A 10383-nucleotide genomic window follows, 5' to 3' on the forward strand; every position below is an offset into this window, starting at 1 on the left:
AAAAAAAAAAAAAAAGAAAACCAGCTTCTCTTCCACACACACTTCTGAGACTGGCGTCAGATTCCACGGAATTCAGGCAGAGGACACACCCAACATCTAGCCTGCCTGTGGAGATACACCTGAGAAGATGAGTTTACTCACTTCCTGACCACATAAGCAAGGTCGCCGACCAGATGGTCAGCGGTCCGTGTCGGCCCCTGTCCGTGCAAGAGCCCCACGGGCCGATGGAACCAGCATGCGGCCACCACAGGGACCTCACCCCCGGAGATGCCCAAACTCAAGGGCTCAGCCCTGTAGCTGCTGCAGCTCGTTCCAGCCTCTCAACATGCAAATCTCAGGGGAAACGTGGCACAGGCTGCCGGCCACATGGAGATGACACAGACTCCTGGCTCCCAGTGACAGGCGACCAGTGACAGGGGCTGACCAGGAACGCCGTGCAGCACCAAGGGCAGTCCCGGGAGTCCGCGCGTCAGACACACTCAAAGGACAGGTTGGCGGCCCCACGCAGCCCTCTGGTGAAGGCCTTCTGAGCCCCTGGCAGCCCGAGCAGCAAGGACGCACACCCACCACACAGGGGCACAGGGCAGGTTCAGAAGGCAGGACGAGATGACAGGTTACCTCTTGGTGTTGTAGGCTGTGTCCTGAGGTGTTTCCTCCAGCAGCGTCACATAGCCAAGCGTACAGGTGAGGATGAAGAGCACGGTTAAGGTGTGGGCTCGCCTGAAATCCAAAAACGCATAAGCGTGGTGTCAGAGCCTGGGCAACGTTGCTAAATACTCACGTAACAGGCCCCAAATCCTCTCTACATCAAGGAGAGGGCTTAAACTCCACACTCCAACTCCCAGCCAGCAACTGGCTGCAAGTCCCTGGCTGGGTAACTCCGAGATGACCCAGCGTCTGCTGGCCAGTCACAGCTGAGACCAACCCCCAGGAGGCTGGACAGGAAGAGCCCCGCGTTCCCAGGGAGCTGAAGGCTGCTGCTCACAGGGCGTGTGCCGCACATGGCATCCAGGGCAGGTGTCTGCTAGTAAGAGCAACTGGACACATAAACATGGTGCTCTTCACTGCGCAAGGCAAGCCGAGACAACCAGTCTTTCAGTCCATGAAATAACATCTGGCATTCAGCGCAGCAGCCCAAGAAACCAAGAGCTGAGAAGGGCCTGAGCAGAGGCCTGCAGTGACCGCTGCCAGGTGGGGGAAGACGCGGGCCGCGGGTCTGCCGTCCTCTGGCCTGTCAGAGCCCAGACGTGGGAGGAGGAGGCAGGGCACTCCCTTTGCAGTCTTGTCTTGTCCCATCGCCGGTGGAAAAGCCCACAACCAGCCCAGTACCAGAACCGGGGGCCACCGGACCCCAGCCACTGCCTGTGCCAGACACTCGCCTGAGACCCCTCTGCACAACCACCTCAAATGGAGGCAGAGACCCAGTTCCTCAGTTCCTACATCCACCAGTGTGTCCTCAGAGGATGTACCCTCCGTGCCTCAGTTTCCTCATGTCTAACCCTGTTCCTACATCCACCAGAGTGTGTCCTCGTGTCTAACCCAGGTCCTACATCCACCAGAGTGTGTCCTCAGAGAGATGATGCACCCCCTCCCTGCCTCAGTTTCCTCATGTCTAAATGGGGGAGCTTCTGACCTCCAAGGACATCATGAAAATTAAGTGAACAACGCACTTAAAGCATGTTGCCCAGGACTTGCCTCCATGAAACATAAACTATTTGTGCCCTAAAGAAATGAAAAGGCAAGGCACAAACTGGGAGAAGATATTCACAATACACATATCTGATAAAACTTTGTAGGCCACACATGTCTGCAGTCCCCACACTTTGGGAGGCTGAGACAGGAGGATTGCTTGAGCCCAGGCGTTCAGGACCAGACTGGGTAACACAGTGAGACCCCATCTCTATAAAAAATTAGCCGGGCATGATGAGGGCACCTGTAGTCCCAGCTACTCGGGAGGTGGTAGATTTGCTTGAGCCCAGGTCGAGGCTGCAGTGAGCTAGGATGATCATGCCACTGCACTCCAGCCTGGGAGACAGAGCAAGATCTCTCTCAAAAAAACAAAACAAAACAAAAGACTTTTTATCCAGAATTTATAAAGAACTCATACAGCTCAATAAAAAATTTAATGAAAAAATACGCAAATAATTGAACAGACACTTCACAAGGAAAACATTCAAATGGCCAATAAGCACATGACAAATGAGGAGCGTCACTGGTCACCGTGAAAGCAAATCCAAGCCATGACACAACATAAGTACACATCTGCTAGAACAGCTGAAGTTAAAAGCAGCACAACGCCAAGGGCTGGTGAGGTCTCAGAGCAAGATGCTCACGCACTGCAGGTGGGACTGCAAAAAGGCACAGAAAAGTGAGACCTACGTCCACCATCCAGCCAGCCACACACTCCCAAATGTGGACCTGAGATAGATGAAAACACAGGTCCAGTCAGACTTACATGCAGATGTTTCAGGTATAATAACCTAAAACGGGAAACAAACCAAAACTCTATCAGTGGACGAAAGGCTGTGGTCCCTCCGTACTGCGGAGCACGGCTCAGCACTCAGAGGAACGTGCTGCTGGCAACGGCCTCAACGTGGACGGATCTCAAAGACACGCCACTTGGGAGGCCCAGGCAGGAGGACTGTTTTCGGCCAAGACCAGCCAGGGCAACATCGTGAACATCGTGAGATCCCATCTCAAAAGATAAAAAAAGAGAAAGAAAAAGAGGCTACAGAAGCCAGGCACAAAAGAAACCTCCCATCTGCTGCCACCCACACACAACTCAAGGAAAAGAGTTTACATCCACGAAAAGCAGACTGGAGCAGAGACACGGGCCTTCTGGGTGATGGAATGTTCCAGTGAGCGTGGTTGTGGCGGCGCACGGACGTGTCACCTGAAAATGGGTGCTCCACGGAACGCACCCACGCCTGGATTCAGCCGGTTTCATGAAGAGCCAGGGTAGAGCTGCAGGAGTGCAGGTGGGGGCTCCAGGCTACACCCTGGCCAGAGTCCACCTGTGTTTGGAATGCTGCCCTTTTTATCATTTTTAATCCTAATTAATCTTGCACATTCACTCCACATTAATTTTAATCCATATTAGTTTAAACAGCAGTTTGGCAAGTTGACACAAATGATTCCATTAGGATTTCGACTGGAGTGGAATTGAATTTACAAAGTAGTGTGAGGAGAACTGCTGGGTGACTAACATTTAGGATTCCCATTCATGAGACACGGACTATTTCTCCATTTATTTCGGAGTTGTTTTATGCCCACCCGGTTATGTTAAGCAGACTAGCCCTGCGGGGGAAAGAGAGATCAGACTGTTACTGTGTCTATGCAGAAAGAAGTAGACGTGAGAGACTACATTTTGTTCTGTACTAAGAACAATTCTGTAACCCGAGCCCCAGCCCTGTGCTCGCAGAGCATGTGCTGTGTTGATTCAAGGTTTAATGGATTTAGGGCTATGCAGGATGTGCTTTGTTAAAAAAGTGCTTGAAGGCAGTATGCTTGTTAAAAGTCATCACCACTCTCTAATCTCAAGTACCCAGGGACACAAACACTGCGGAAGGCCGCAGGGACCTCTGCCCAGGAAAGCCAGGTATTGTCCAGGTTTCTCCCCATGTGATAGCCTGAGATATGGCCTCGTGGGAAGGGAAAGACCTGACTGTCCCCCAGCCCGACACCATAAAGGGTCTGTGCTGAGGAGGATTAGTGAAAGAGGAAGGCCTCTTTGCAATTGAGATACAGGAAGGCATCTGTCTCCTGTTGGTCCCTGGGCAATGGAATGTCTGGGTGTAAAACCTGATTGTGTGTTCTATTTACTGAGATAGGAGAAAACCGCCTTAGGGCTGGAGGCGAGCGTGCCTTAGGGCTGGAGGCGAGCATGCCTTAGGGCTGGAGGCGAGCGTGCCTTATGCCCCAGATGTTTGCGTGTGTGCACATCAAAGCACAGCCCCTTTTCTTAACCTTGTCTATGACACAGAGACATTTATTTGTTCACATGTTTTCCTGCTGACCCTCTCCCCACTGTACCCTACTGTCCTGCCACGCCCCCCCTCCCCTTCTCCGAGATGGTAAAGATAATGATCAATAAATACTGAGGGAACTCAGAGATCGGTGCCTGGCGTGGGTCCTCGGGTCCTCTGTATGCTGAGCACTGGTCCCCTGGGCCCACTTTTCTTTCTCTATACTTTGTCTCTGTTTCTTTTCTCAAGTTTTCTCAAGTTCCACCTGACGAGAAACGCCCACAGGTGTGTGTGTGGCGGGGCTGGGTGGGGGGGGGCTGGTCCCCTTCAAGACCCAAGTGAAGAAAACAGAGAATGAATTATTCTTTTTTGAGACAGGGTCTGTCTCCATTGCCTAGGCTGGAGTGAGGTGGTGTGATCTTGGCTCACTGCAACCTCCCGCTCCTGGGCTTAAGCTATCCTCCTACCTCAGCCTCCTGAGTAGCTGGGACTACAGGCGCACACCACCATGCCTAGCTTTTTTTTTTTTTTTTTTTTTTGAGACCAAATCTTTATTTGTCACCCAGGCTGGAGTGCAGTGGTATTGATCTCAGCTCACTGCAGCCTCCGCCTCCTGGGTTCAAGCAATTCTCCTGCCTCAGCCTCCTGAGTAGCTGGGACTACAGGCACGTACCACCATGCCCAGCTAATTTTTGTATTTTTAGTGGACATGGGGTTTCACCATGTTGGCCAGGCTGGAATTTTTTGTATTTTTTGTACAGATGGGGGTCTTGCCATGTTGGCCAGGTTGGATTTTTTTGTATTTTTCGTAGAGACGGCATCCTGCCATGTTTTCCAGGCTGGTCTCAAACTCATGAACTCAAGTGATCCGCCTGCCTTGGCCTCCCAAAGTGCTGGGATTACAGGCATAAAAATGAATTCTTCTGCCATATTTTACAATACTAGGCATTTAAGACAACCAGAGGTAAATAAAAGTTTCATTGTAACTATCAACCACCTTTTTTAAAAAATACATTTGCATTTGAGTCCTAAGCCACGAGGAGATGCAGGGCACCTCAGCCTTCCCGCTGAGCTCAGTACAGTGGGGTCCTTCAGAGACCTGCCACAATCACAGCAGAGGACCCATTTCAGAAGGCCCCGTAGACCTCCACTCCTAAGGGTGCCTGGATTTGGCGACCCAGAAACTCACTCTCCGCTCAACACTACACTTACAGAACGCGTCTTACTGGAGACAGCCCTTTAGGGGAAATGGGCTGGGGCTCAGCTGGGGCCCAGGAGTCCCCTGTGTCCCCCGGCCTGCCCCTCCATGAGGCCCACCCTTTCCTCCATACAGGTGACATCAGATTTCGGTAAGGAGAGTAAGATGACCCCGGTTAGGATAAGAAGAGTCAGGAGTGTTTGGGGGCAGGTGCCGTGGCTCACACCTGTAATTCCAGAGTTTTGGGAGGCTGAGGCAGGAGGATCAACTGAGCCCAGGAGTTGGAGACCAGCTCGGGCAACATAGTGAGACCCTGTTTCTACCAAAAATAAATAAATAAATAACTGGGCGTGGTGGCATGTGTCTGGCCCCAGCTACTTGGGAGGAGGCAGGGTGAGGGGAGATTATTTCGGCCCAGGAGTTGGGGGCCACAGTGAGCTGAGATCACATCCCTGCACTCCAGCCTGGGTGACAGAGTGAGATCCTGTCTCAAAAAAAAAAAAAAAAAAAAGAATGAAAGAATAAAAGAAAGAAAGAAAAACAAACCAAAAACAACAAGCAGCGTTTAGATCACAAAGCCACTGATGTGATGACGAGCAGAAGCACGGTGGCTCCGGCTGTGTACGTGCCCGGCCAGGGCACCTTCATGCAGTGTGTGTGGTGCCTGCAGGCAAGTCAGGGCTGTAAGTGACACTGTGCAGGTCATACAGCAAGGCGGGCGGCGGGGCCTGGAGCCTCCTGGACACTCGGCCATCACAGCCATTCCCTGAGCCTCCGTCCCAGCCGCACCCTGGAGAAGGCACAGCCTGCCTTCCTGAGCCTTCCTGAGCCTTCCTTCCAGTGGAGTGAGACCAGTACAGGCGGGCTAAGAAACCCTACACGTTATAGAGAAAAACAAGAGGGATGGGAGTGATTAGGGAGGTTAAAACAACTATTTTTGTTGCAAAGCCAGGTCCCAGTAAAACCATGCCAGGAGGGATCGTGGCCTGGGAGGCATCTCCGGAGACCACAGCAAGGAAGGAGCATGAGGAGCAAGCAGTCTCGAGCTCAGCCTCCATCCCCAGCAGTTCTGAGAAACAGCAGGGACCTCTCCAAAGGGTGCACATGGCTGAAGTGACCTTCGGAGGAGCCAGGGACAGCCTCATCCTGGGGCTTCCTGATGAGGCCCATCTTGTAAGAGGAACAAGGTCAAGGGGCTCCAGACACCCAGAACGCTGCCGAGGGCCCACAGCACAGACAGACAGGGTGTGGTGTGCACGGGAGCGGGACTCTGCCTGGCTGGAGAGCAGGTGCCGGGACAGGAGCCTGTTGTGAAGGAGGCCTCCAGTGGGGAAGCTAACAGGGCCTCCACAGGACCCTGCCTTGGAACCACACGGCCGCCCCACGTGGGGGGTTCTCACTCTGGGCATAATGTCTATAAGAAAACGGGTGGAGGAGCCCCAGCCTAAGGGAGGTTAACCATGGAAGAGACGACAGCCCATCAACCTGCTCAGATGCAGAATGGGAGACCCAGAAGCTAGATCAACCTGAGGACACTGCTCACCCCTGTTCTGCAAGAGACCAGCAGGACCCAGAGGAAACCCCTCGCCCTCTCCACGTGGGCTCAGGAAGAAGATGGGAACAACCAGGCCTCAGGGACACCCAGAATGCCACCACTCTACACACAGACCCACCGGAGGAGGCGGCTGCTGCGCTTGGCCCCACCCTGACCCTCAGACGTGCCCGCACCCCAGTCAGTGTCTGCCAGACACAGCACAGGCTCCAATTCACATGCAGGATCCCAGGAATAAACGCAAAACTTGAGGGGTGGGGCGAGCAGCCCGTGTCCCTATAGCACACAAAGACAGGATCACAGGCTAACATAAGTTAAAATTAAAACTTGACTTTGGTTTTTCTTTGTGAGATGGAATCTTGCTTGCTCTGTCACCCAGGCTGGAGGGCAGTGGCGCAATCTCCGCCTCCCGGATTCAAGCAATTCTCCTGCCTCAGCCTCATCATGCCCGGCAAATTTCTGTATTTTTAGTAGAGACTGGGTTTCACCATATTGGCCAGGCTGGTCTCAAACTCCTGACCTCCTGATCCACCCACCTCAGCCTCCCAAAGTGCTGGGATTACAGGTGGGACACTTGACTTCTGTAACACGACTTTCCATGACAAAGACCTTCCTGTGGTTTCTAAAGTGGCCACCAACCCGACACTCACTCCTTGTGTAGCCCAGGGAAACTCTGATCATTAATCAACCCTAACCCAACACCATCTTTCCATTTCCCCAAAACACAGAGATTACCTGAAATATAAAGACAACCCTTTGTCCCTTCAGGTAAATGTGCACAGTCATTGAGGGGGCCACCACGTGCCCAGCACCCTCTTGGCCCTGGGGAAGCAGAAATGGGAAGACAGAGGACCCAGCAGGGAGGGAGGCAGAGGGTAAGGGACCCAGAGAAAGGGCACAGCAGCCCTGCAGGAGGACACGTCTCAAAGCTGCTCAAATCCAATGCTCCTGGAAAGTACGATCCGTATTAGTGAGTTCTGGTCCTTGTGCTACACACAGCATGACCTCCACACATCTTGGAAGTGACAGAGTGCTGCTCAAGATAGCACAACACTCTAAAGGCAGACTTTTGTGTCCCTCTCAGGATGCCAGTTCTGTTCAATGGCTCCTCCCACCCCCCTGCTGCCTGGGCAGACTCCCCAGGAAGGTGTGGGTTCTGCGATCAGACACAGAACAGAGCTGTGATAAATCCTGGGAATTCAGCCACTTCACTAGGGTGAGGCCATGGGGACAGCTGGCTCCCTGCCACGGGGAGTGGAAAAGACCCAGCTGCCTCCTTGGAGATGGCCAGTCTCATGCCCACTCTCATGGTGGGCGAAGGCCAAGACCAAGAGGAAAATGCCAAGGAAAGGCCATGCCCAGATGGGCTGCTCAAGGCCTGCGAGAGGCTCCTGGACCGGGCACTGGCCCTCCTGGCTCTGACCAGCAAGACCAGAAAGACTTCATCTGGCTATTCGTGCTCCCAGGTACAGGCAAAGCTGGGAAAGCCCCAATCCAGGACGACAGAGAAAGGCATCTTCCAGAAACCTGGGGTATCTGAAGGTCAGAGGTCACCCCACACACAAAGTCCGGGGGTCACTGAGAAGGCTCATTCGAGGCGCCCATTCCGAGACATAAACATAAAAACTCTCAGAACATCACAGTGGTCCCCGGCGGGAGCTGATCAGCAAGTGTGGTCATCCGAAGCTGCTTCATCGTCTTCCACGGACAGGCGACAACGTTCACAGACACCTCGCCAGGTAAGGGGGTCTCCAAGTGTTCTCCCAAACAATTTCCAGACCACACGAGCTGTCATGTCTTCGCACAGCGCTTCTCGGAGTCTGTGGATCCAAACGTTTTCCTCTGGACGTTCCCCACAATTGTCCTTGCTACCCTGAATGAATCTAGAGAAGAAGAGCTCAGCCTTGTGCTCCCAGCGCCAGGCGAGCCCTGAATCTAACTGCAAGCCCTATCCCTAAGGCTGACAAGCAATCACAGAGAAACAAAATTCACACACGGCAGCCAGCACTGGCCGGAGGAAGTGCACCCATCCTGGAAAATGAACGCCCTGGCTGGGTGTGGTGGCTCATGCCTGTAATCCCAGCATTCTGGGAGGCTGAGGCGGGAGGATCACTTGAGGTCAGGAGTTCAAGACCAGCCTGGGCAACACAGGGGGACCCTGTTTCTGTTGAAAATAAATAAATAAAAATGAATAAAAAATAAAAAGTAAAACTATCTAAAACACAAAATTAAGAGTTAAAAAAATGCCAGCACAGCAAATCAGTACAGGTGGACTCAGGAGGTCAGTGCAAGGCTCTGCAGGTAAACAGAATTCTCACCAGACAGGCACTGAGTTACCTGCCACGCGGAAGCATGAAGCTCCTGCCTCTGCACAGGGAAGGGAGGAGGTGCAGCAAGAATCTGCCCCATGCGTCTCTACAGGGACAGGGTCGAGGAGAAAGCCAGAGCCAGAGCCACCCACCCAGAAGACCCAGGAAGGAGGCACCCGGACCAGCCAGCCCCATTGCACCTGCTCCTGGAGAGCCCCCCGGCCCCCTTGGCCTCCTGACAGGCAAGCCCTGCTATGCCCAGGCGTCTGTGTGCCAAATACCCCTTGTGGGCAGGGACCACTGGTCTGTGCTTCTAAAGAGACCAGCACCTCCTACCTTTGAGCTGCTGCTGCTGCTTCCCTGGTACTGGGTGGGCTTGTGTGTGCCCCCTGGCTTCCGCCACACTCAGCACCCCTCCAGCCAGCACATTTTGTGCCTTCTGAAGTTCCATGCCTGTGCCAGAATCTAAGCTTCTTGTTTAGTTCTCTGCTGTGTCCCGTAGAATGGTAACTGACACAGTAGGGGTGCCCAAAATGTGCTGAACGGCCAAATGAGAAACAAGGAGAGCCAGTCCAGTCTTCTTGCTCCAGGACCTCAGAGACTCCGGTGGTCCCCAGCTGTGCTGTGCGAGGACGGCCTGAAGGGGTGTGGCAGGGCACCTGACGGAGAGGCCTGATGTCCACAGGGCCGGGAGGCCAGAGGGTCCACGTGGCAGGCACCCCATCTCCTCTCCCTCCCGAGGGCCCCACAGCCACCTGGTGCATTCATCTCCCCAAAGGAGAGCTCGGATGCCCTCCTCGCAACAGCAGCTGCCCACACCTCATGGAAGACCCTGCGTGGGGCCTCCTCCACCCTAACCCACTTTCCCACCACTTGGACAGTCTCTCTCCAGAGCTTTGGCTGCCTGTGACAGGCCAGGGCTGGTGAAGTCTCTGTCTGTGGTGGTACCTTCCCCTGACATGTCCCTTACTCCTCCATCAAGCTCCCTCACCCCTCAGATTTGCTCTCCGACCATCCCACAGTACGGTTCTCTTGGAAGCGTCCATACAGCCTTCCTTCCACTGCTGGCCGCAGGTGCCTGTCTCCCACACGCTTTCCTGGGGCTGACGCCACCTCTACTGCCCCTGTGCCCCCCGGCCTTCCACAGGATGGGAACTGGGCACCTTGCAGTCAAGAAAAGCCAAACCCTCCTCTCACGAAGCCTGCTTTCAGGTCGACGGCTTGATCCTTCTCACAGAAGAGCATCGGCAAAGGGCCAGCCCAGGGTCGCAGCCATCGGGAGGAGGACCGGCGCCTGGCGCCTGTCTGGACACAGAGTGCCACACTCCAGCTGCTCCCGGGGGCCTCTTCCTTCTCCAC

The 10383-nt window shown here is 53.9% G+C and overlaps 1 protein-coding gene across 1 annotated transcript in view; it reads right to left on the minus strand.

Annotated features, from left to right (window-relative positions):
• The window catches only part of PTDSS2 (phosphatidylserine synthase 2), a 58569-nt gene that overhangs the window by 35076 nt on the left and 13110 nt on the right, over nucleotides 1-10383 (minus strand). Inside the window, exon 4 of the mRNA XM_011968493.1 lies at nucleotides 619-733. Coding sequence (XP_011823883.1) covers nucleotides 619-733 — 115 coding nt within the window. The remainder of the gene's footprint in view (nucleotides 1-618; nucleotides 734-10383) is intronic.

Source organism: Mandrillus leucophaeus, unplaced genomic scaffold, assembly GCF_000951045.1.
Source record: "Mandrillus leucophaeus isolate KB7577 unplaced genomic scaffold, Mleu.le_1.0 Scaffold845, whole genome shotgun sequence".
NCBI lineage: Eukaryota > Metazoa > Chordata > Mammalia > Primates > Cercopithecidae > Mandrillus > Mandrillus leucophaeus.